The sequence below is a fragment of the Phalangium opilio genome, unplaced genomic scaffold (genome assembly GCF_054372755.1).
Source record: "Phalangium opilio isolate 3A_F unplaced genomic scaffold, DU_Popi_V2 ptg000089l_1, whole genome shotgun sequence".
NCBI lineage: Eukaryota > Metazoa > Arthropoda > Arachnida > Opiliones > Phalangiidae > Phalangium > Phalangium opilio.
The window spans coordinates 8,462,225-8,488,242 of NW_028324194.1; the positions used below are offsets into that span (position 1 = coordinate 8,462,225).

Genomic DNA, 26,018 nt, shown 5'->3' on the forward strand with positions numbered 1-26,018 from the left:
CGTGATGAAAATCTGGTCGTTACGTGGGCTATGTTAAACAAGACTATAGTGAGGATAATCATTTGTAGAACGCTGACTTCAAATTACTACGTGGCTTACACGTTAGTGTTCAATTACCGTCTTCTACGCCGAGGTTCTAGTACGAAGTTTCAGAGATGAAATTAGTATATTTACCGTGAATGTAGAAAGGAAGATAAATACCGAGAACTCCTTCATCATTTCATGAACTTAATTCCGACTAACTTCCTTTCAATGTCGAATGTACGATATCCGAGAATGGAGCGTGCCTTCCCTTTTTATGTTTAATCGAGCAACGAGGAAGTTCAGTTTCATTATCCGACGCAGGAGTATTTAAAGTAAATAATTAAAGAATACAATCTGTTTAAACTTCCTCGATTAAATGAGTTTCCAAATGAACAAGGTCGAGGTTAGCCTAGACCTTATGTGGAAGACTAGTAGCCAAGTCTGGTATACTTAAAACGAATGGCTATTAAATATATTGCGTGTTTGGAAAGAATCGTCAAAACAAACGCAGTGGCCGTAAGCTGAAGTTACCATTACATTTCAAAACAAGAGTATTTACACAGCCCATTTTAGAGTGATAGTTACTGTATTTGTTCCACGTTTTTCAAAATTGTTTTTTAAACTTTGTAAAATTCACGTATTACCAAATGAAAAGGTCGTGGCTAACCCATAAGTTAAGCGGGAGGCTATCACGTGTTTTCCCTTTGATAAATTCCCAAGTGCTTTTCGAGTTTAGCACACGTCGACGAAATGTAAGACGAATATCTATTTGCTCAAGTTTTAAACAATTTGAGCGTAGAACTGTTCACGAGAAGTTTCAAAACCGAGGCTTACTTTACCACCGTACCGCAACAACGACAAGGCACATATGACCTTGGCAAATCCATTTTACGTTTGAAGAGAAGAAACTGTATTACTTCTAGGTTATTCTTTCACGAATGGCTAAAAGTGCACCTTTTTTTAGGGTAGAAACTAAAAAAATAATGTTTTTAGAAAAGATGGCAATAAACAAGCTAATTAGCAATTATTTGGAAAAGGCAGCAATATTTAGGGGGAAAACATATCGAATTTAGGAAAAATTTGGAAAAGGGGTAATTCCAAAAATAGGTGCACGTTCAGCAGCTCATATCCTTTCACATAAGGATGATTGCTTCTTTTGTATTTGGAGATTGAAAGGGGTTACGAAAGGTCACCCAAATTAATTTATGCTTGTCAGATATGATGTTACACAAACCAAATATTTATTTATTTATTCAATAAACGTAATTTATTTCTATTATCTTAATTATCCTTTTACTTTTACCTTTGCGGATCATTCTCAGCGAGCTTTTTTCTCAGCGCTTCCCCTTTGTGGATGTCAGCGCCATGTTTCAACAAAAAATTTGCAACGTTTTCATTTCTTCTTTCGATGGCGGTAGACCATGGTGTGTTCCCTTCCTTGTCCATGGCGTTAACGTCGGCGCCCTTCTCGATTAATATTTCGGCGACATCGGTATTATAGACTCGGTGCAATGCTGTCTCGTTATCAATGTCTTTGGCGTTAACGTCGGCGCCCTTTTCGATTAATTTCTCGACAACGGTGGTGCAACCCCATGAGGCGGCGCACATTAGTGGGGTTATCTTGTAAACGTCGGCGGTGTTGACGTTGGCCCCGCTATCTATTAGTAACTCCAAACCTCTTTGCAGATTGTCGTCTCGTTCCGGACTAAAACCGTTCCCATGGATGCAAGCCCAGATGAAGGCGGTTCTACCGTCGCAATCTTTATGTTCAATATCCGCTCCCTTTTTAAGCAACAATTTGGTAACATTTATACACCCGTAAATTACCGCCTGATAAAGCCATGTTTGGTTACAATCATCATACTCTTTGTTAGGGTCGAAGCCGTTTTGTAAAATAAATTCTAAAATATCCGTTTGGTCATGAAATATGACGTTCCTTAAAATTTCGTCATTAATTTCCACTCCTTTATCGAGAAGGACTTTAGCCAGGGTCTTAAATCCCGCCTCCGTCGCAGCAGCTAGTGGAGAACGGTATTCTACTGCAGCGCAACTTACATTCAGATCGGCTCCTTTCTCTACGAGAAGAACAGCTATCTCTTCTTTCTCCCTCCAAATTGCAATTGAAAGGGGTGTTCCGTACTTCATACACTCGTTAATGTCAGCCCCATTCTCTATTAAGTCCAGTAACTGTTCCTTATTTCCAGCTTTAATCGCTTCGATGATGTCACCATTCGCTTGAACGCCATTTAGAACTAAAAGCTGAAAGAAAAGCTTTGATTTAATATTTGAATTTCACTTTCAGCACCACCAATTTCGAATGGGCTTTTTCTTATTGAACTCTAAAGACCAAGTCTTACGAAGAACAATTCGCGCAGTTTTTCTCATCGAAACGAACGTTGATATTTATACGTCAATCACTTATTACATTGTGACGTCATAGTTAGTATTTTAATTATTTTTGACGTATTCCTAAGATTGTCTTTTTGCGTTAAAGACGGCCAACTGACCCGCAGAGAATTCGATGTAAAGTTCTAGTACGAAGTTTGAGCGGTGAAATAGTATATTTACCGTGAATGCAGTCAAGAAGAGGACCACCAAAGATAATTCCTTCATCATTTCGAGAAATTAATTCCGAAAGGACTTTGGATCAATATCGAATGTACGATACCCGAGAATGGAGCGTGCCTTCCCTTTTTATGTTAATCGAGCAACGAGGAAGTTCAGTTTCATTATTCAGGCCAGGAGTATTTAAAGTAAATAATTAAAGAATACAATCTGATTAAACTTCCTCGATTAGATGAGTTTCCAAATAAACAAGGTCGAGGTTAAACCAGACGTTACGTGTAAAGCTGAGTCTGAAACGTTTTTTTCTTTGCTCATTCATTTAGAGTTAAAGCGCACGGGCCTAAGGTAAACTTAAAACGAATGTCTATTTGTTCAAGTTTTAAGCTGGCATATTTGCGTGTTTGAACAGAATCGTCAAAACAGAGGCCGGAAACCGAAGCTAACATTACGTTATAAAAATGTGCTTGTTTATTTTATATTAATCACTTTTTTATCAATTTTCACGTCATAATTGAGATCTTATTCCTCAAGTTTTAATTTCTCAAATCTCTGAAAAATCACTAATAGGGCATAATAAGGTTGATTTCAGTTTATCGTCTTCTGCTCGATGTTCTAGTAACAAGATTCAAAGAGGAAATAGTAAATTACCGTGAATACAGACAGGAAGAGGAACAAAGATAATTCACACATCATTGCGAGAAGTTAATTCCGACAGGACTTCGGTTGAATGTCGAGTTTACGATATCCGAGAATGGAGCATGCCTTCCCTTTTTATGTTAGTCGAGCAACAAGGAAGTTAAGCTTAATTATTCGAAGCGGGAGTATTTAAAGTAAATATGAAAAAATGCAATCTGTTTAAACTTCCTCCATTACACGTGCTTCCAAAACGAACAAGGTCGAGGTTAACAAACAAGAAACTCACGTTGCCTTGTTTTACGTGGACACCGCCAACTGGAAAGGCCTTCGGCTGTAGCCAGCCAGGTTTGCTCGACCCACATGAGTAAAGCCAGATTACCACGACGGAAACCCGGCAGAAAGGGGTTCGACCGAAAAATCTTTACGCCGAGCCCGACGGAATTTCCGTTCGGTCGGGCGTAAGTTGTGTTCTATTTTTTCGGTCGTGTTCAGCGTTACGCCGGTGTCTCAGCCAATAAAATAACCCGACTGACAACGTCATGAATTTCAAGAGCGCACGCATGCGCGAGATCGATTGATTGACGCCACTTTTTTGTGGTTGACCAAGGCTTATCGGAAACAAGCCACCAAGAAAGAAAAATGAAACTAATGGAAGTTTGAGATTTGATGTTAATAAGGAAGACTTTATGGAGGTTAGAAAATATCCCTTCTTGTACGATTTAAGCGACAAGGGGACAAAGATACCAATTCAGAGTGCGTAATAGATGTTGTGGAAACCACTCAAATCTGTCGCCTGACCAAAAATATTTACCGCCCAACTCAAAATTCAGTCGTAGTGTGGGACTACTGTGCCTTTCCTCCTAATTTACCCTTATCTCTGTCAGCCTGTGAGAATTCAACCAATCCCGTAGAGGTAAGAGGTTCGATTTAGCAGACGCAACTTGACCAATGGCAGAGGGCGCAGTAGTCCTCGTTTTAAGTTTAATTAGGCCTAAATGCAAATTATTTTATAATTATAAATTTTTATAATATTTCATATTTAGAAAAGGCCATTCTTTTAAAGCAAAGCGCGGCTCCTGTGGATCCCCTACAAGTTGACTTTCCTTACGAACTCCAGTTTTGGCTTAGCGAAGGCAGGAGACATTTGTGGGCGGGATTTATAAGTGCACTTATAAAACCCGCCCACTAGCCTTTGCCAAGCCAAAACTCGAGTACAGGGGGAAGTCGCCTCGTAGGGGATCCGCTGGACCCGCGCTTTGCTTTAAGGTATCAGCGAGTCAGCGACTAATCACCAAACTTGGTTTATGCTTATCAGATATGCGATCAATAAATTACCATTTATTCAATCAAACGGAATTTATTAATTAGCCCTTTTTTCTTTATCATTTTTTTCTTGAAAGGGCCATTTGTTATCTATTACTCTGTATGGTTGCCGAAAATGGCGCGTTTTTCCATTAACTTCTTGACTACAACGCTGAAATTACTTTTAGTGGCGTAAAAAAGTCTAAGGTCTTGCTCGTTTGTGGCGTTGACGTTGGCCCCGCCATCTATTAGTACTTCCACACATTTTTCTATCTTCTTGGTTAGAGTCTGATTAACCATCATTTCGAGGCAAGCCCAATTTAAAGCGGTGTAACCGTAACAGTCCCTGTGTTCAATATCCACTTCCTTTTCAAGCAATAATTTAGTCATATTTACGTATCCTTTGGCGGCCGCGTCGAACAACATAGTACGGTTACAATAACCTAATGTTTTGTTAGGGTCGAAGCCTCGTTCTAAAAATAACTGGCGAATATCTTTTCGATCATAATCGTAGGTTGTCGTTAAAGCGATTACGTCGATGACGGCTCCTTTATCGAGTAGGGTTTTCACCACTGGCATCAAACCCTCGCGCGTCGCTACTTCCAAGGGTGAACAAGAATCGCGGAGATAGCAAACTCCATTGACTTCAGCTCCATTCTCTATGAGGATTCGAATTATCTCTTCGTTCCTTTCGGCAATTGCGAGTGAAAGGGGCTTGCAAATAATCGACTCCAAGCACCTGTTAATATCTGTTCCGTTCGAAATTAAATCCAAGAGCATTTCTTTGTCTCCCATTTTGATCGCCCAGATCACATCATCAGTCTTATAATCCCTCTTAACGATTTCTTTCAGCGATGATCCTACACGTACGTCAGCTCCATTCACCAACAATAATTTAGGAATATCTTTCAGTCTTGTTTTATTGGCGATTTCCAATGGTATTTTTTTTAAATTGTCCATGGTGAAAGACAACGCTGTGTTTCCTCTATTGTCCATGGCGTTAACGTCGGCGCCTTTTTCGATCAATTTCTTCACAATATTGAAGGAACCACTCTTAGAGGCGTAAATTAATGGGGTACTATTGTCATATATGTCTGTGGTGTTGACGTTGGCCCCGCCATCTATTAGCATCGCCATACATTTTTCTAGAATGTCGTATTCACTCACGTCATTATATCCCAGAATTGAGCAACCGTAGTTCAAGGTCGTGTAACCTTCATCGTTTTTATGTTCCATATCCGCTCCCTTTTCGAGCAAAAATTCAGTTAGATTTGCTCTTCCGTAAGCGACCGCGAAAAAAAGCCACGTTCTGTCGTGTTCATCGGATTGTTCAATGCCCTTCGCTATAAATAACTCTAAAATTTCCGTTTGATTGTCAACTATGTCGCCCATTATAGCCTCGACGTCAATTTTCACTCCTTTAGCGAGAAGGACGTTAACCAGGGTCTTCGATCCAGTCTTGGTCGCTGCTAACAATGGAGACGAGTAAGCACTTCCACGGCAAGATGGACTCGGATCGGCTCCCATCTCTATCAGAAGTAAGGCTAGGTCTTCTTTCTTTCTCTCAATTGCGAGTGAAAGGGGTGTACTACCCTCCCAATCCAGGCACTTGTTAATGTCTGTTCCATTCGCTATTAAATCCAATAGCTTCTGTTTGTCTCCCGCTTCAATCGCCTTCATGACGTCATCATTCAATCGAACGCCATCTACAAACAAAACCTGAAAGAAAATCTTTGATTACAACAGCGAATTTCACTTTCGCCATTTAGTATTTCGAAGGGGCTTTTAATGTAGAACTTTTAAAAGTCGAGTTTTACGATGAAGTTCAGTTCGAGCTTTCAACTTATCAAGTCTTAGAAAGAACACTCTTCAGGCATAATAAGACAACCTAACCAATCAGCATAGCATGACGGTGTGTTAGGTTGACTTCAGTTTATCGTCTTCTGCTCGATGTTCTAGTAACAAGATTCAAAGAGGAAATAGTAAATTACCGTGAACAAAGCCAGGAAGAGGACCACCAAGAATTCCTTCATCACTTCGAGAACTTTATACCGACAATATTTCGGTTCGGTGTCGAATGTACGATACGCGAGAATGGAGCGTGCCTTCCCTTTTTATGTTAATCGAGCAACAAGGAAGTTTAGTTTCATTTCTTGACCCAGAAGGAGTAAAGTAAATAATTATAGAATACAATCTGATTAAACTTCCTCAATTACACGTGATTCAAAATGAACAAGGTCGAGGTTAACAAACACGGAACTCACGTTGTCTCCACGTCGTTATGTCGGAGACTGGCATCTGAGTCTGTCACGTGTTAATCGCTTGTAACGCGTATATTGAAGTTAGGATAAATCAGGCGAATACACGTGTAATGAACATGAGATGAACAGCCTATTTGCTGAACCTCGAATCATATTGCGTGTTCCAAAGAATTGTCAACGCACAGTGGCCGGAAAATTGAAGCTATCATTCCATTGCAAAACAAGTATATTTACACAGCCCATTTTAGAGTGATAGTTACTATATTTTTATTTTAGTAATGTTCGTAATCGTTCCATGTTTTTCAAAATTGTTTTTCTAACGTCATCGTTTTCACGTGTTAACACATAAGCTATTCAGCAGGCTATCACGTGTTTTCTCTTTGCCAGTTGCCAAGTGCATTTGGAGTTTAGCACACGTCGACCAAAGGTAAGATCAATATCTATTTCCTCAAATTTTAAACAATTTGAGTGTTGAACTGTTCGTGAGAATTGTGAAAATTAAGGTTTACTTTTTAACTCTCCTACCGCCGAAACTCTGCAAACGAAACGATCCGTCACAACTACATTTAAATTTTAAGAGAATGAACTCGATTACCACTAGGTTTTTACGCTTTGACATAAATTGTGATAGCTCCTTTTCTATGGGGAGATTGTATAAGGGGTTTCATTTAATTAGTTTATTCATTTTAGAAATGATGTTAAACAAAACAACTATTTATTCAATAAACGTAGTATTATCGTTTAATTGCGGTTTATTCTGAGCCGTCTTTTTTCTCAGCGCTTCCCCTTTGTGGATATCAGCTCCATGGTCCAACAAAAATTTTGCGACGTTTTCATTTCGATTTTCGATGGCGGAAGACCATGGCGTGTTCCCTTCCTTGTCCATGGCGTTAACGTCGGCGCCCTTCTTGATTAACATTGCGGCGATATCGGTACTATCGACTCGGTGCAACGCTGTCTGGTTATCAATGTCTTTGGCGTTAACGTCGGCTCCCTTCTCGATTAATTTCTCGACGAGAATGGTGGAATTCCACCAGACTGCGCACATAAGCGGGGTTTTCTTGTAAATGTTGTCCGCGGTGTTGACGTTGGCCCCGCTCTCTATTAAAAACTCCATACCCCTTTCTTGATTGTCTTCCTCTTCCTGACTATGGCAATTCCTACTCCAGCAAACTCCGTTTAAGGGGGTATTATCCTCACAGTCTTTATGTTCAATATCCGCCCCCTTTTTAAGCAACAATTTGGTAACATTTACATTCCCGTTAAGGACCACCCAAAAAAGGCATGTTTTGTTGCAATCACCAAATTGTTTGTTAGGGTCGATGCCGTTTTGTATAAATAATTCTAAAAAATCGCTTTTATCATAAAGTAAGGCTTCCCATAAAATATCGTCGTCAATGTGAACTCCTTTATCGACAAGGACTTTAACCAGCGTCTTCATATCCATCGAAGCCGCATCAGCTAGTGGAGAATGGTATTGTCTTCCGGCGCAACTTACATTCAGATCGGCTCCTTTCTCTATGAGAAGGAGGGCTATCTCTTCTTTCTCCCTCCAAATTGCGAGTGAAAGGGGTGTTCTATCCCACGAATCCAGGCACTTGTTAATGTCTGTTCCATTCGCTAATAAATCCAATAGCTTCTGTTCGTCTCCGTCTAATATCGCCTCCCTGACGTCATCCTTCGGTAGAACACCATCTACAAACAGAACCTTCAAGAAAAGCTTTGATTACAACATTTGATTTCACTTTAACCACGAAGGGTCTATTTCATGTGCAACTTTAGAAAAACTACCAATTCTTTTCTTGCAACCTAACAATAAAATTTCTCCATTCACAATTTTTAATTTTCCAAGTCTCTCTAAGTTGGTTCTTTCGGCATCCTAACCCGTATAGTGTGTTAGGTTCAGTTCAGTTTACCGTCTTTTACGCGAGGTTCTGGTGCAAAGTTTCAAAGATGAAAATGGTATATTTACCGTGAATGCAGCCAGGAAGAGCACCACAAAAGATAATTCCTTCATCATTTCGAGAACTTTTTTCCGACAGGACTTCGGTTGAATGTCGAATGTACGATACCCGAGAATGAAGCGTGCCTTCCCTTTTTATGTTAATCGAGCAACAAGGAAGTTCAGTTTCATTATTCGACGCAGGAGTATTTAAAGTAAATAGTTAAAGAATACAATCTGATTAAACTTCCTCAATTCCACGTGCTTCAAAATGAACAAGGTCGAGGTTAACAAACACGGAACTCACGTTGCCTCTACGTCGTTATGTCGGAGACTGGCATCTGAGTCTGTCACGTGTTAATCGCTTGTAACGAGTATATTGAAGTTAGGACAAATCAGGCGCATACACGTGCAATGAACATGATATGAACATCTTATTTGCGGACCTCGAATAATATTGCGTGTTCGAAAGAATTGTCAACACACAGTGGCCGGAAGCTGAAGCTATCATTACCTTGCAAAACAATCGTATTTACACTGGTACTCAACCCATTTTAGAGTGGTAGAAATTATATTTATTATTTAAGAAGAAATTTTCGTATTTACTTCTTGTTTTTCTTAATCTCTTTTCAAACTTCATCATTCTCACGTGTTACCAAGGTTGTAAGGTTTCTGGCGTACGCGTTATGTATGACAATAAGTCCTACTTGATGTTATAGTATTATTATACATTGTAAAATGAAATTGCAACGTTTTCGAAATCGGTAACTCTGATTGGCTGTTGTTGCTCCGGCTCGTTTTGCACTCTGCTCTGGATAACAACAGAAGTGAGATGAGACTAGAAGTGAAGGGCTCTAGCATTGGTAGTAGATCCTGGCACTAGTGAACAAATTTGAGGATTTTATGCCACCGCTTCCATCGCGCCTACACTAGAGAGAGAGAGATAAAAATTGGTCGAGTTCCAAAAACATTTCCTACCCCCCTTCCCCTCAACCTAAAGCGGCCGAATACGGACGCGGCTCCTTGAATCTAGTTCGGCCGTCTACCGCCGCGAGCGTCTCACGTTTTGGAGGGAAAATTCAGAAACCGCTACTAGAGGGCCAACCGTTCTTGTGTTATCAAGAATATTCACTTTCGCCGAGTGAAGAATTTGGTTAGCTCAGTACTTGGTCTCATCTCACTTCTGATAACAATAATAGAGTAGTGACTATCGTCAATTAGTTTTTTGGACCAACAAAACTTATTGATTGTTGATGAAGTTGCAAATTTTGAAGAAAATGTGAAATAATTATGGAGCAAAACGAAATAACCTATATCGAATGTGCAAATGAAATTAATCCAATTCTTTTACCACTAATTGTTTGCTTATTTGAGGTAAAAATCTTGTCCCAAAATTGAGATAAGTGAAAATTGACTCAAGGAGATAAATCGATAAAAGAACTGCAACAAATACGTTGTTATTCTCTTCTTCAATTAAATAATTAAATTTTCGCCAGCCTGATCGACGCCGTGTCATTTATTATTTGTTTCCGTGTTTCGTTAAAAGGATTGAATTTAATAATTAATTTAAGTGATTGGAACTAAGACAGACGTTTTTACTCGGTTCTCTTCAGCGACACACTCGCTTACGACTCTCGTTGAAGAAGAAGACTGGACACTGGTAGACTTCGGTCACGAACAAAATCGCAACTTCGAAGACCGAATTTTAGATCTAAATACAATCTTTAATGATGGAAGCGTCCAAGATAATTCGTCTGCATCCAATAGACGAGGTATGATAGTATTTTAATGCCGACTTTAAAACGCAGAAAGGAATAAAAAATCCCTGATCCCCTTATGTGAATCCGATTTCCCTTCGAACGCATTTTATCTTACTTCCCGGTATGACAGAGAGTTGAAATTCGGGAAGGAGTTTCCCAATACCTCTACAATAACGTAAAAAACCCCAAAAAGGACTTTACGGTATGGCCTCTGACCCTCATGAAGGAATACATAGATTCCTTCTCCTTGGAATCTTTAACAGGTTATTTTCTGCAGGCCTTTCTGATTGAATTAAAGGGGACGAGTTGTAGAAACCGTCACCCTTACCCATGCATGATGTATTTGAAACCGCGTGTAACGTCATATTGACTTAGCTAGCGACCAATGAGCGAAGAATTCGATTACATATCAAGTTCTCTTTGAGTAGACCTAGGGTAGACGGAGTCAATAGCCAATGAAACGCGAGGAAGGAGGAGTGGGCGGTTCAACAAGGTTTTAAGCCGTTCCCCGAATTGACTGTGGTCCGAAGAAAAGGCATTCAATAAAGAAATTGTTAGAGCCTAAGATGTTTATACCCCGTCTCCAGTCTGGTGTCAACCTTATGGTATCCGAACACTACCTCCCTTGTCTGCCAGAGTGCGATTAAACACTAGTTAGAGTATAATTAAGCGTCGTAACTCGGGAGGTAGAATCAGAAATGTCAAGCGATTCAATGGATGTGTCCCTTCTCGAACAGGAGATTTACTTCACAACTGAGGTCGGCACAAATCGAATATTGCATTATTTTATTCATTTCCATCCTTTTCATTCTTTTTTTCAGTCTCGTCCTTTAATTTATCGTAGTATTACTGAAAGCAAGACTGATGATCTCGTAATTGACGACTTCGATGGAATTATTCCCGAAATCATGTTCGCCATAAGGCGAAATCTCAAGTAAAATATAGACCTATCGTTCAATGCGAGGCCAATATACTAACCACAACGCCACCCTTACTATAAGTGGATACATAATAAACCGAAACAGATATATTCTCCTCTCAGGAACCTTAGTACAGGAATAGAATATATAATCTACTAGCTGTTACCCGCGGTGTCGCTCGCGTGTAATAAGAACTTCCATCAAAATGATACGAAGAATGGTTAGATTTTACTGATGACTAATATTTTTGTAGCACCCTAGGAGCGAAGGCACTCAGCGTTGCCCGTCAGCCCAGCTAGGGATCATTTTTGTGATTACTTTTCACGCGGGCATTATTCCATGAAGAAGGGTTTTTAAGTTTTTAGCCGCCATTTAAAAAGATGGCAACAAATCGAACCCAAAAGACCATTCAACCTGTCTATAGGTTAAAGGAAACCAATGTACTAAATATTTGAGAAATCGGTCTTTGTTGCATAGAGAAGATTTTTTACATTTCTGGGCGCCATTTTTTAAGATGGCGGCGGATTGGGGGGAAATCTTTCTTAGTACGCGCCTACTACTTACGAGTAACGTTCCTGCAAATTTTCAGCTTTCTAGGGTAAACGGTTTGGGCTGGACGTTGATTATCAGTCAGTCAGGACTTTGATTTATATAGATATAGATTAGGTTTCCTATGCTAAATCATATACAGGCAGGAGTGTCAAGGTAACATCTGTAACAAAGGCAGGACAGGACCTTCTATTCCAGTACTAGTTCTAGTTCCTCTTCATGTAGTATGCCTAGGTCAACGTTAGCGTTGTTGAAAGACGTTGGGATTCTTCAATTTTATTAAAATATGTCTTTTTTTGTTTTAGTTTGACGTACCAGCAAGCCAAGTCGGTAAGATTTAAATGTTTTCGTAAAAGCCGAATATCCTGGCTTAACCCTACTTTCACTCAATTATAAAGAAATTAAGGAATTTACACGCAGTGCCGGAAATAAGAAAAATTTCTTATAGGACACGCGTCCAGTGACCTCCCATTATGACTGGTAAATTTATAGGACATTGCCCACTGGAGTGTGCAAAAATAGTGTCGCATCTTCATAGTCAACATATCAAAACTTAGGTTAGGTTAGGTTAGGAAATTTATTGTTCAAAAGGTCCAATGATCCCCCTCAGTTATGGGACATTTTAAAATTTTATTGGACAATGTCCAGTGTCCTGCGCTTATTTCCGGCCCTGTTTACACTCATTTTGGTAAAAGAATTCAATGGTGTTTATTTATCGTGTCTTTTGGCGAAAAACATAAGAGTGAAGCGAGAATAAATAATTGGATGAAAATGGTGTAACACTTACACCTCAGCTTTTCCACAACACCAGATGTCACGAAAAGCTTGGACTTCAGTAAAACAAATGACACTTCCGTATATTTAATGTAGGAACAAAATCATTGGGACCTGAAGGTCTTCCCGCACGCTTTCACATATAATCGTATGCAAGACTCTAAATTTTCGACTGAAATCTACTACACCAGAGTCACCATGTTCTCGCGGCTTTCAAAAACGCAACGCGGAAGTTTTCTGTCCAATATAATAACGATACCATTATGGGTAGGTAATAGAGATGGGCCGATACCAGTTTTAACCGATACCGATATCATTCGATACTTGGGAAACCGATACGTACCGATATCGATATTTTACCCGATCCTTCGAATAAACCGATATTAAACCGATACCGATGAATTAATTAACCGATATCAATAATAACAATAAGAAAATAGGGGTTTACGAACAGATTATCGTTCCACCTTGATATCGATCGATAGATATCAAATAATCGTCCATTTTTCGAGTTTTCAATAGAATCGATATTTCTAATAATCAACAATTATTCGAGTTTTAATAAAATAGATATTTTTATTGATCGATAAATATTGAAATTTTCACAATTCGCTTGTTGCCTCACCAATACAGTTTGTAATTAGTAATTACGTTTTCAGTTCTATGGCTTAGTTTTTCTGGCCATTTTGGTTCTTTCGGCGTTAACGAGGGCTTCGGAAAAATCAAACAAATTTGGATCTTACATGTGGATGTATTTTGCACCACTCTTTCAGAAAAGTGAGAAAACAGTACACCATTACCATTCTCATCCACAGTACAAGTTTCTCCGTTGTTGTCCTATTTTTAAAATTTTAGGTTTTCCGGTGAAAATTGTCCACCGCGTTTCGGCGCATTTGCTAAATATCTGGTACGCGGCTTTGATTGTCCTTAACATTGTCGTGTTGTGCGACATTACCGCCGATGTTTTGGTGGGACAGAAAAATATGCTGAATCATTTAAGCGATATATTGCGATTTAAAAACGTCAAATACGTCACAGGTATCTCGACAGCCTTGGAAGAATTTTTTGATGTGAGTAATTCTATTGAAAGGCACTACGCAATTTTGCACCCAGGAGCCGTGATAATACGCTCCCCTTAAGCCGCCCGTAAAAAGAGGAACAACAAATGTTGCTAGGGGGATAAGAGTAACCCCAAGCGTCCCCAACAAGCCTTGCGCCCGGGGGCCAGTGCCCCCTCGCCCCCCCCCCCTTCAATCCGGCCCAGGCCCTACACTTATTTTAAAAGAACTTAGCGATCTTCACTCGGTGTTGTATCGATGAGTTTTCCACGTATTTCTTAGGAACTCCCAGGGGATTTTGGAAAGCAAATTCGACAAAGGAATTATGACTCCGAGTTTTATTATAATGATGATTTCGTGAAAGTGGTGAAAGGCGAACTCGTTTACATCGACTTTCACGAAGACGTGGATGAAATCAATGAATTTTGCAAAATAGAAATGAAAAACAAGAGCCACACCAAACGCCCTTTATTGTACCGGTCACCGTTTCCCTTGAGAATTGATTCAGTCGGATTCTACATCTCGCGAAATCACACAATGGACAAGGTCACTCTACAGAGAATCAATCGGATGTAAGTAAAACCGGTCTGGGGTTAGTTCAAGAAAAACCACCAGTTAGTTGTGTATATGCCACAAGAGACACCGGAAAATGTTAAAGAACATTTTTGACTCAAAATTGCATTCCGCTGTATTTCTGTCCTACCATTTTAGACCACCATTTACCACGTTGGTGGTTTTCAAGTTTGTGAGGGTGAAGCAACGATAAAACAATTTTCACAATTCAAAGCAAGTGGAATTCAGAAAAATTACGTTCCTTTTAGCGGAAGTTTTTTTTTTTGACAAAAATTGCCGAACCGTTTCGCTCTAAATTCACTAGAACCATATTTTGAGGGTCACGTGTATTTAAATTGATACACAGTTTCAGCATGGATAAATAATGTGCGTGAGGAGGCTCGTTTTCACTCTACAGGATAGGCAACTCCCTATTTCGGACGACAGCTTATTCTGTATATACTCTGTTACAACATCGGTTGTCAGCACGCGTAAAGCTAAGTCAGTAGTGAGAAAAGGGGGGTCCTAACCCAAGAACCACCATGTTAAACCTATGGAGTTTTCCAGAGTACCACCATGTTATTTCCCATAGGGTTCCCATATGGAACCCATATGGAACCCATATGGAACCCTTAGGGAACCCATATGGAACCCATATGGAACCCATATGGAACCCTTAGGGAACCCATACTATGTATTTTCTATGACGCCCCCGTTTTTATGACGTAAAGATCGGGGGGGGGGGGTGTAAAATGGGCACGTTTGATTTCCTGACCTATAAAAACCAAAATGCGGGTTATTTAAGTATTGAAGGAGGGAGGGGATGTGAGGGGATGTGATTTAAAAAGAATTTTTTTTTTACGACGTAAAGATCAGGGGGTGGTGTGAATATGTTGTGTCTGGACAGTTCGATTTCCTGACCTATAAAAACTAAAATGCGGATTATTTTTTAAAGTATTAGAGGAAGAGGGGATGTGATTTAAAAAGAATTTTTTTTTACGACGTAAAGATCAGGAGGTGGTGTTAGTGGTAAAAAATTAGTCGAATATGTTGTGTCTGGACAGTTCGATTTCCTGGTCTATAAAAACTAAAATGTAGATTATTTTTTAAAGTATTAGAGGAAGAGGGGATGTGATTTAAAAAGAAAAAACCCCTCTGGGAATACAAGACATAAGAAAATTTATCTCGCGATTATGTATAAATACCATCTTACTCGAGAAAATGGGAAAATTTGTATTTACACTACAAACGTTGAAATGAATACGTTGGAAGTTGTTAAGCTCTCTCAAGAAGCGATTATTCCAACTAGAGGGTCTGCAAATTCAGCCGGACTTGATTTGTATTCTCCTCGAAATTATGAAATTCCTGCTCAATCAACTATGTTGATAGAAACAGATCTTCAAATACGTGCTCCTTCAAATTGCTACGTCCGCATTGGTATGGTTTTAATTCCCGAACCATCATCCTAAAAAGGGGTGTATTTTTAAAGTTAATTAAATTTTTCAGCCGGACGTTCGGGTTTAGCGTTGAAAAACTCAATTTCCATCGGAGGTGGAGTTATAGATCGAGATTATACTGGTAACGTTGGGGTTATCTTATTTAATCATTCAAACGAGATGTTTATCGTTGAGAAGGGAGATCGTATTGCTCAACTCATTTGTGAAGTTATTGTGTCCCCTGTTTTGTTAGTATGTGAGGTAAAACTACGCGTTTTCAAAACAACTTTATATTGGAGTATAACCTTATTTTCTTCCCTCAAGTCTCTTGAAATGACCGCCAGAGGGATGAACGGTTTCGGCTCAACTGGAAAATAACGAATTTAAATTCATACGAGAATCGAATAAAAAAGCGTCCCCCGTTTTTTTTTTATGATGTAAAGATCGGGAGGTGGTGGTGTTAGTGGTAAAAAAAAAACTTTATGTACCACTTAATATTAATTATCTGCAAAACTTGTAATGTGTTAAATAAAGACAAAAATATTTCAATCAAATTTGTTTATTTTGGAATATGAATTACAAATTTGTTTTTACTTTAAAACTAAAGATAAATGTTCGTGGTAAAAGCTGTCCGGGGTTTTAATATCATTCATTTGTCGCATCACCCAAAGTAAGTAATTATCCACGTGCAATTTCGCCTTTTCCTCCAGAAGTTGCGACGGGCTGGGCATTTTGAGGGTTTCAGCTATGGTTGCATTAAGTCCATGACCCAAACGACTGAAAATTTCTCCATCTCTGATATTTTCGAGAATGATGGTACTTGCGGGGCGAATAATTTTTCCAATTATTTCTTCCTGGTCTCTGTACTCAAAATCCCTCGTCCGAATCATCTTCTCATCAAATGGAGGTCTTTGTTTCGTTATTCGAGCAATTTTTCCTTTCTCACTCGTTTCATGTTCGAAGTAAATGGTAAACATACATGGCATTTGAAGACAATAGATTACCATGTACTGGAATTCATTTCTCCCCTCAAAACGTGTGTATGTAACGATGTAATGCATTTTTCCCGAATGAATTCGAAGCGATAGAGTAGATGGTTCTTATAACAAAATCTAGTAATCAACGACGCTTTACGGTATTTTTTTTAAAACATTTAAAACTTTTTAGTATTTTATAAACGTAATAACAAACTAGAATATCGTTTAAAACAGGATATGTTGTATAGGATTTAATAATCCGTTTCAGACTCCACCCTTTGTGCATTTTATGAATGAAATCAATTGAGTATAGTCCGCATGTTGAAGATCTAAAGTCTTGAATTTGTTTATTTTGTATTTGAAACTGACGCGCTAGATGATGTATTTTCAAATTGTACGATTCGGGTCCTAACCCAAAACTATCAAAAAAAATCGCTTTTCCCCCTTTTTTATTAGCTTTGACACCCAAGCTAATCCAATGTTGTCCAGGCTGATCACTCGTTTGATTGTTAAAAACTATATAGTAATCACCTTTCCTTTTTTTAGCGATGAAATTGGAAGGGAAAACCCCGTAAAATTTTCTACCGCAAATTTTGGAAAGAATAGATTCTAGCTGCAGGGTATCCATTTTCTTTCCTCAGTTATGAGGGGTTGTCTAATTATACGTAATACCTCTGTCCCTGGATATTTTCAATGTTGATTCGAATTCGGAAAATAAAATGACTGTTATATTGTCAGTTAAAGCCGCTTTAAATTTTAAAAGTAACTGTAAAGATCCTGTCTTAATCGGCTCTAAATGTTCCAAACCCCCTAGTTCATCGGCGGTTAGAGGGATGACGAAAAATGAATTTCCACTAACGTATTCGTCATATGTTATATTCGATCCGGAATTAATATTATAATTATTAGATCCCGTGAATAAGCTGAGATATTCTCTATGATATCTTTTCTCAGCGAAGTTCGGGGTAAATGCGGGGGAAGGATACCGACGAGTATCTATTATACACTCTAAGTGAGTGAGACCGAAATGTTCGAATGTGTAAGGCGAGGTGTGTATATTACCATTAAAATTAGTGGACTTACACATTGCGACAATTAATCTGTTGGGTAGGGTACCATTATACACCATGTCTCTGTACGTTTCGATAGTCCCCTGAGGTAGAGTGAAAAATTTGACCTCACTGCGGTTTAGGTTATAGACAGCCGGTCTATGTTCTAACGTTAACATGTGTCCGAGAACCAAATCGGGGTTTAATTTCCATTTTTTAACATATAGACTACTATCTACAATTTCGATTTTATATTGATCGTTATTGGTTGAGGGTGTCATTAAAACAAACTCATCGGGGTTTCGATTAAATTTTAATCGAAGCGAAACCCCATTTAATAGGGCTTTATTCATATTGAACAGTTCATGGTAAATTGGACCGAAGACAGTTACAATTTTCGACTGAGATATAGTTTGCATTCTCCTTTTTAAACCGTTTGAGGTGGTAGAGTTAAAAAGGTTGTCAATATCTAAACCTTCATTTTCATGTGTATATAATCTAGTCGACATTTGAGTTCGTTTGGTTTCTCTATTGAAATTGAGATGATCTGTTATATACCCTTTATAACTATACGTCGGTAGACCACTACTCAAACTGACCTCATTCAAGGCTACATCTAAATTAGAAAATAAAGCGGATAGACAATTGTTAACAGTAACCACTTTAGCATCGTTAGGAAGGTTATCGCCGTCGGCTTTAACTACCTTAAAGCTTACTGATAATAAAGTATCATCTAATTTTAGATAATGATCGGCTGAACCATGAACGAAGAATTCTAACGGAACTCCGGCGGTAAATGAATTACTCAATGGTTTTATTAAAACGCATTCACTCGCGTCCAAACAATTATTTGTAGCCGGTTCGGAAAAAAAATCGAGCGAGCTCATGAGTAACGTGGTATTATTGGCCATTTTTGTTTTTTAATCCAAGTAGTCTGGAAGACGTCTGGTTCTTTTTCTCTTAGGATTAGATGTGGTGCTACGACGTTTTTTTTTTCTTTTATATACGCCCTTCCCGGATTGAAGATTATTTATAACATTCATCCCTGATTCTTTCAATCGTTTAACAGCGGCTTCTTTGAAATTAGCGCCCTCAGCCAAATCCCCTAACACATTCGAAGTAGCACGTAGCGCCTCATTTTTTAAAACTCGACCAATAGGTTTGTATATGGGTTTTAAAAATGAAAATAGTGATCGAAAAACCGAACCGAACGAACCACCGTGTTGATAATACGGTACGGAACTAAAATATGGCAAATCTCCCCCAGTCTGGTTGTTACTATTATGGTATCGTGAAAAGTATATTATATAAGGATTGTCGCTAGAATCCATTACGATTTTTATGTACCGAACACACTATGAGTCATTCATGAATTAAATAGGTTTATGGGAAGACAAGCCTTTTTATATTCAAGAGGAAGGTTTTTTTCTTATGTGGAGTTTGAGAATGGTTTTGCCCTTTAAGAATTTTAGAAAGTCACCGTAACTAGTTCTAATATTGATTTCTATAGCTTCGAAAGAATTACATTTTAAGGGATAATAATCGGGGAAATCATAACTTTTCACTAAAACCTCCTCTCTTTCGAGATTTCGCGGGATGGGGACGGTCCGTAAAATTGGAGCCATTGTTGAAGCGTACAGGCTTTCTTCGACTAGAGATGAGTAAATTAGGAAATTTTGAATACCGGATCGTACATCGTGTACCCGGTTTGATCGAATTAGACCTTCGAGTTTCACGTTAATCTGATCTGAACTGAAACCTAAAATGTACGCCAAATTAGGGTGTGATTCGGGGAATTTTATAGAGACGGGTTCGCTAGTAGCTATCCGTGTTTTCCCATCATACGATTTAGATATTGTTACTTTATTTCTAAATTCACGGGGAATTACCTGGATCATGGAGTTATAAATCTCTTCTATACTAACATAGTAGCCGGGTGTGATATTGAGTTCGAGAGATTCGTCTATGTGGGAAATTTTCTGCGTTTCGCAAATTAATGACGTTTCGGAGTCTATAATTACCCCCGGTTCCATGTCCTCAACATGCGGTAATTCATCAGACCTAACTATCCCCCGAAATACGACCCAACCCTCATTATCCTCTTTACTTTTAAACCGTAATAATTTAGCCAATTCAGGACTAAATTTAACCAAAACCCCATTTGAAACTTCAATTTCAGCGTACATTTTCATTATAGTTTTAATTTCTTTAGAATTCGAATCTGTAGTAAATCTTTTACTTTCGAAAAGTCTAAAATTGAATCGTCCGTCGGAATTACTGTAGCCGAGATTGTGAAGCCATTCCTCTAAAAGTCTGTATAATTCATACCCCCCCGCGGACCGTTTACCTTTCCCAAATTTTTCCCAGTCCATGACGTGTGTTGAGGAATTTTCAATAACTTTTTCAGATGAAACTAAGTGAAAATGGGTACAGTCATCCGGGACATTTTCATATTGCAAAGGCATTATCAACTCTTTCAACCCACACTCGTAGTTCCCGTGTAAATGTATTTCTTTTGGTAATAAAATCTTAAACTTACTACTAGAATTGTCATTGAAAACATCCAAAGACGCGGTTGATATACAATGAATATAAAACGCGTCCATTATGATGTGAGTCGTATCATCTTATGATCAGGATAAATAAAAAGAGTCGTCATATATAGATTTCAATATGTTTATTGATATAAAACAGACACACCAAAATTTTTCCACAAGGGGAATCATGATTAAAAAACCTGAATAAAAACCGATATTTTTCCCGAATTGCAAATGCAATATCAAAAATATAATTACGTTGTTATAAAACCAACAAACTTACAAAACACAATTAAAAATTTAAAATGGTAATTAATACTTAATTTCAGTTTCATAACTAGTGAAGAAGCGAGAAGAAATTTTAACTTGTTTATTTTTTTGATTCATGAGGTCGGTTTTAAAGTCTTCTAACTTTAACAAACTATTAATAATGTCGATAGTTTCTTGAGCGTTTCCGGGGGCACGTCTTAAAACTCTTTGGTAAAAGTTAATATAATTTAATACTTCGCTCATCTGTAAATTTTGGACGGCCTGATCATAGAACGAAGAAACCCTATCACTCCAATCTAGGGTCACACACTGATGGCCCAGTTGGTTTTCGTATGAGTTTTGACAACCAACACACGAATTCTCTGCTATTTTATTTATTTCCCTTATGAGGAGATACGCCAACGTTTGTTGGGCTTCAAAGTCCCCTGTCAATTTAGGTGGGAAAAATATGAAATGTATAGTTGGAATTAAATATTTTAAATAATTCCATTCGTCAGGGGTCATCATTATCCCGGTTATACTACATGATTTTTTTTTCTGACGTGTTATAGCGACATTATGTTCAACACCTGCGTTTAAAACAGTTAACCACGCTCCATCGTTATTATGGTCCGACAGTGGGTATATTAATTGAGCGGGTGTCAAAAGTAAATTGTTATGACCTCTAAATGATTTAGAAAGTCTGATATTTTCTTTCGCTTCATTAAGTTTCACGATGTGTGTGTCAGTCAAAACTACGCCATCATGTGTTGGTAACCATCTTCCGATTTCAGACGAATAACGGAAAGAGCGTATGTTTAAGAACATATTCCCATTGTTGTTTTGTCTGGAAATAGTAGCGTATTTGACCAAAGTTCCATCTTTCTTTCTATATGTTGATCCTAATGGCGCTTTAAACAATATGTCAAAGCCACTTTTATTGTCATGAAACACGGGATCGGCTACGTCCATGTTGTAAAAATCGGGGCTGTAATTGGACGTCAAATCATTAACACTATAAAAAGCTATATAAATATAACAGATTATTCGGTAAAATGAAAAAACATCCAATTACCAAATTAGAGAGTCTTGAGCCATTTTTAGCGTTGTTCGCGCGTTGGATAATTGTAGAAGACTGAAAGCTTCCAACTGCAACCTTTCCTCTTATGTGATTTTAGTTTCGATTTACTGGACTCTCAAACCTTTTTTTTTTTTAAAAAAAAAATCGGACCCAACTTCGAATTCGTGGTGGAAATAAGCTGCTTAAATCTTACAACATTGTATAAGATCCGGGCTGTAATTGGAAGCAAATCATTAACACTATATAAAGCTATATAAATATAACAGAATATTCGGTAAAATGAAAAACATCCAATTACCAAAATAGTGATTCTTGAGCCATTTTCAGCGTTGTTCACGCGTTGACTAATTGAAGAAGAATGAAAGCTTCTAACCTCAACCTTTCCTCTTATGTGATTTTAGTTCCGATTTCCTGGACTCTCAAACTTTTTTTTTTTTTTTTAAAATCGGACCCAATTTCGAATTCATGACGGAAATAAGATGCTTAAATCTTATGACATTGTATAAGAAATAGTTTATTCTATTTTCACGTTCAATATAATATATTACGGATATATTGTCGAAACGAACTTTTTTCATTTTAATAAACGTCGAAACTACATGCGAGGACGTGTTTTCGGATTAATCGTTGTGGGTGAATTAATAATGGATAGTTATTTCTTTGGTTTTTAATGTATATTGGATATTTTATGAAGATAAGTCCTACATGATCTACCATAGAAACTAAATGTCCTATTTGACCCACATATGAAACTATTTCAAGGTGGGATTAGCTAGTGATAAAAACGTTAAATTACATCAATAAGGATTATAGGTATCGGATTAAGCTTTGCGGGGGGATTAATAGTGGATAGTCATTTCCTCGGTTTTTAATGTATATCGGATATTTTACGGAAATAAGTCCTACGTGATTTATCGTAGAAAACACGAGTTTATGGTATTTTTAAATATCCTATTTGACCACGTATGAAACTAGTTAGGTGAGTTTGAATTCTTTCAGATTGTATATGTATTATACTATACTAATTTATTCGTTCCAGTGAGTATAAAAGTATCGGTCCTTCCTTCTAGAACCATCATTCTCAAATAATTTCACGATATAGTAACATTAAGATAGAAAATGACTGTCACCCCAATCTTCGTCGGCGAAGAAATCAAAGCAATTTTGCGCTATACGGCCACCCTAGGCCGAATCCCATCTAGAGACGACCTACCCGAGTTTACATTCCGAGACTTGGAGGTAAGAATTTAACAAATTGATTCATTTTTATATTAAAAATTAAATATCACAACGACGTTTTTATTCATTTGTTTAAGATTTTGGTGCGATCGATACATGTGGGGTTTGTTATAAAATTTGACTTGCGGCCGGAGATATCGTCGATCGACGTCTCCGTCTCTTACCATCCTAACCTAGACCGGCTCGTTCGGAGAATTGGAGGACCAAATAGCGTCATAAAGGTACGTTTTCTCCCCCCTCTCTCTCTCTCTCTCTCTCTCTCTCTCTCTCTCTCTCTCTCTCTCTCTCTCTCTCGCTTAATTACATCATTATACCATGTTTCCTTTATTTCTTCACTAGGTCACCAAACTGGAGACGTTCATCCTACCGCATGAACGGGCGAAATCATTAATTTTTAAGGATTATTTCGAGAGCCGAGGTAGCGGCCCAATGTAAAAAAAAAAAAATTTAATTAAAAAAAAAAAAAAAAAATATATATAATCATGGAAAAGAAAAAATGTGAATAAATAAATGAAAATTAAATATTAAACAAGTAATGAAAAGTCTCTATATTTTTTTTTTTACAACATTTTATTTTTAAAAATCTTCATCATCCCAATCAATTAAAATTGGGGGCGAAGATTTTACAACTTTTTTTCTGGTTTTCTTATTAACCATAGTCGGGGGTTTCTTCTTTTCCAATAATTCAGTCTGGCTTCTAGTTATAATCGGTTCTTGACCGGTATTTCTGTTCACTTTACCAGAGACATTATATTTTCGTGATTTTTTTACGATTGGTTTCGCGTTAGTGGGGGTAAAAGTCGAAGCTGTGGGGGTTTGAACTGCGTTAGTTTGAAATGTTGGGGTTTGAAGGGGAGGAGGAGGAGTTGGAGGAGGTGTATAGGTGGAAGGGTTAGAATGAATAATTATAGGTGACGATTGTATATTCGGTGGGGTTGATGGTAGATTGCTAACGCTAACCGTTTTCGGAACAATGTGTTTTTTAGAAAACTGATACTTTTGAAGCAATTCTTGATACCGTCGAGTTTTTTCTCTCGATGTAAGACCTTTTGTTCGAATTACTGTGAACATTTCCCGGTCAAGGTCCGTCATTTCATTGTTAATTAGATCTTGATTTGATCGAATTTGATCATATGGGACGAGAATTAATTTTTGAAGAGTATTCATTGTCCGAGTAATGTAGAAATACCACTGATAATGCTTGGTAAAAGCGAAGAAATTAGCGGGAAAAATCCACCGTGTTGTTTCAATTTCAGAAGAGACTTCTTTCTTTTTAACGAAATATTTTTATCAGCTAGTTTACGTATCAAATTCCTGTACTTGACTAATTTTCTCCTTGTTTTATTATCTATGATAACATTTCCTTTTTTTAAGTTGCTTGATAGTTGACATATGAATTTAAGTTGCGGATCGTTTACGCAATCCACCCCTCTTAAAGGAAGACCGTTTAGACTACTAAATCTCCTCGATGTTCTCGACATAATGATGAAATTAATTGTTAAATATAGCTATTTATAAAATATCATCGGTAGATCTTCCAAAATTCCGTGTCCTCTTAACCTCAAATCATCGGGGCAATCCACTCTGAGATCCAGAATTAGATACGCGTACGGCGATAAACTAGTCGCATCCTCATACGCCAACAATAATTTATTGGGTTGTTTGGGAAAGACCTGTCTCGAAAGCAACGCAATCTGATTCTTATCACGCATCATTCGCTTCAAAATTAAATAATGCGTGTTCAGGCTGATATCTCGCATTACAGAACCTTTAAAAATTAGACATATTCAAAGTATGGTAATAAAATATATGCAAATAAAATCCATACACAACCTTGCTTGTACATATTTTGACTTAATAATATGCAGCTGGCGTTTTTATGGTGCGCATTTTTAATGAATAAATTTCCGACAGTTTTATTGTCTTTCAATTCGTTTAGAAGGTCATCGATAATAATCAAGTTATTTACATTACAGTCTAGTAAATTTTCAAGATCATCGGGGATTCCCTTAACAAATTCCAAAATTGGAAGTTCCTTTAGTAACTTTTCAAACTCGGTTTGATATGAACCGTACATATAAATTATTCTCTGTATTTTCGGAGTTATGCAAAACTCGTGATTACGTAGTAATTTAAAAACAAACGTGCTTTTACCTGAAATAAAGTTTTAAAGTTAATAATTAATTGTAAAAACAACAAAATTGACGTAACCTGATAAACTGGGTCCGTAAATAGCATAGTTGCTAGGATGACGAAACTTCAGATAGCACGAGTTCATTTTTAACAATGGATGGAATGATGTTCCGTGTCCGATATTTATACATGATTATTATTTTTTCTTTATTAAATCGATTTCACTAATCCATGAGTTGAAGGATTCGTCATATGAATACCATTTAACGTAATGTTCTTTAGTACCATCGGATTTTTTACGCGTTTTTAAAATTTTTTCGATACGGAAAACGCAATCATTCAAATCTTTCCCCACGATTTGCATTTCCGGTTGAAGGAAAGTGCCCTCGATCAACCGAGAATTCAGATCTTCAATCTTATAGGTCCTCGGTTGTGTATTCAAAACCTTGAGCACTCTAAATAGTTCATCACTCCATCTTGGCTTGAATTTTTTATTAAACACGTTCGTTTGTTTGGAAATTCTAATAATGTTTCCCACGTATATATCTTCCGAATCTAAAGGGGGGCTGAAATCGATTTTACCAAACATTCTATACCAAACTTCTGCCGAGTTTTCGCTGTTGACTTCATTAGGATTCATTCCGATTGTTCTATGGAAACTGTCGTTATAAGCCTTTACTAAATTAGGTAATACATTATTGTAGTTAAACGTGTTATTCGCTGTCATATACTGGTAAATTCGATGTTTCATAGTTTGTATAAATCTATATAAAAAAAAAAAAACCAAGTTAGACGCTTCCTCCCATTTAATAAAAAGTCTCACCTTTCGCATATGGACGATTTCATTTCCGAAAACGTTGTATAATATTTTATACCCTTACTTTTTAAATATATCTGGAAACGAGGACCGAATTCCGAACCTCTATCGCTAGTAACTAATTTAGGTTTGTGTCGATTACTTTTTAATAGGATAT

General features: G+C 37.7%; 8 protein-coding genes across 12 annotated transcripts in view; 3 read left to right on the forward strand and 5 right to left on the reverse strand.

Annotated features, from left to right (window-relative positions):
- Nucleotides 1-26,018, reverse strand: part of LOC149647376 (uncharacterized) — a 198,749-nt gene that overhangs the window by 33,929 nt on the left and 138,802 nt on the right. The window lies entirely within an intron of this gene.
- On the reverse strand, nucleotides 1,324-2,640 carry LOC149647378 (transient receptor potential cation channel subfamily A member 1-like). Its single transcript, XM_089849646.1, has 2 exons — nucleotides 2,593-2,640; nucleotides 1,324-2,283 (listed from the first exon to the last, which is right to left on the reverse strand). The coding sequence occupies exons 1-2, from the start codon at nucleotides 2,638-2,640 to the stop codon at nucleotides 1,324-1,326; spliced, it is 1,008 nt and encodes a 335-aa protein (XP_089705772.1).
- LOC149647379 (uncharacterized) lies at nucleotides 4,642-6,825 on the reverse strand. Its single transcript, XM_089849647.1, has 2 exons — nucleotides 6,792-6,825; nucleotides 4,642-6,233 (listed from the first exon to the last, which is right to left on the reverse strand). The coding sequence occupies exons 1-2, from the start codon at nucleotides 6,823-6,825 to the stop codon at nucleotides 4,642-4,644; spliced, it is 1,626 nt and encodes a 541-aa protein (XP_089705773.1).
- LOC149647380 (ankyrin repeat and KH domain-containing protein mask-1-like) lies at nucleotides 6,871-9,892 on the reverse strand. The gene is made up of 2 exons (XM_089849736.1): nucleotides 8,761-9,892; nucleotides 6,871-8,496 (listed from the first exon to the last, which is right to left on the reverse strand). The coding sequence occupies exons 1-2, from the start codon at nucleotides 8,806-8,808 to the stop codon at nucleotides 7,504-7,506; spliced, it is 1,041 nt and encodes a 346-aa protein (XP_089705862.1). The 5' UTR covers nucleotides 8,809-9,892; the 3' UTR covers nucleotides 6,871-7,503.
- Nucleotides 11,138-15,067, forward strand: LOC149647381 (uncharacterized). The gene is made up of 8 exons (XM_089849648.1): nucleotides 11,138-11,248; nucleotides 11,312-11,424; nucleotides 12,265-12,289; nucleotides 12,830-13,000; nucleotides 13,393-13,510; nucleotides 13,589-13,803; nucleotides 14,074-14,363; nucleotides 14,980-15,067. Exons 1-8 carry the CDS (start codon nucleotides 11,189-11,191, stop codon nucleotides 15,065-15,067), a joined length of 1,080 nt encoding a protein of 359 aa, XP_089705774.1. The 5' UTR covers nucleotides 11,138-11,188.
- Nucleotides 14,853-22,974, forward strand: LOC149647382 (uncharacterized). 3 transcript variants are annotated; one of them, XM_089850235.1, is made up of 3 exons: nucleotides 14,853-15,780; nucleotides 15,850-16,040; nucleotides 21,341-22,974. In XM_089850235.1, the coding sequence occupies exons 1-3, from the start codon at nucleotides 15,537-15,539 to the stop codon at nucleotides 21,446-21,448; spliced, it is 543 nt and encodes a 180-aa protein (XP_089706361.1). In that variant the 5' UTR covers nucleotides 14,853-15,536; the 3' UTR covers nucleotides 21,449-22,974. The 3 variants fall into 3 exon arrangements, with proteins under 3 accessions (XP_089706361.1, XP_089706362.1, XP_089706360.1); XM_089850236.1 differs by lacking the exon at nucleotides 21,341-22,974 and adding an exon at nucleotides 16,104-16,333; XM_089850234.1 differs by lacking the exon at nucleotides 21,341-22,974 and having other exon boundaries at nucleotides 15,850-16,333.
- Nucleotides 22,773-23,375, forward strand: LOC149647383 (uncharacterized). The gene is made up of 3 exons (XM_089850237.1): nucleotides 22,773-22,911; nucleotides 22,989-23,132; nucleotides 23,251-23,375. Exons 1-3 carry the CDS (start codon nucleotides 22,792-22,794, stop codon nucleotides 23,344-23,346), a joined length of 360 nt encoding a protein of 119 aa, XP_089706363.1. The 5' UTR covers nucleotides 22,773-22,791; the 3' UTR covers nucleotides 23,347-23,375.
- LOC149647384 (uncharacterized) lies at nucleotides 24,419-25,844 on the reverse strand. 3 transcript variants are annotated; one of them, XM_089850233.1, is made up of 3 exons: nucleotides 25,123-25,844; nucleotides 24,745-25,000; nucleotides 24,419-24,679 (listed from the first exon to the last, which is right to left on the reverse strand). In XM_089850233.1, the coding sequence occupies exons 1-3, from the start codon at nucleotides 25,147-25,149 to the stop codon at nucleotides 24,420-24,422; spliced, it is 543 nt and encodes a 180-aa protein (XP_089706359.1). In that variant the 5' UTR covers nucleotides 25,150-25,844; the 3' UTR covers nucleotide 24,419. The 3 variants fall into 3 exon arrangements, 2 of the variants coding, with proteins under 2 accessions (XP_089706359.1, XP_089706358.1); XM_089850232.1 differs by having other exon boundaries at nucleotides 24,745-25,065; XR_016371932.1 differs by lacking the exon at nucleotides 24,419-24,679 and having other exon boundaries at nucleotides 24,908-25,000.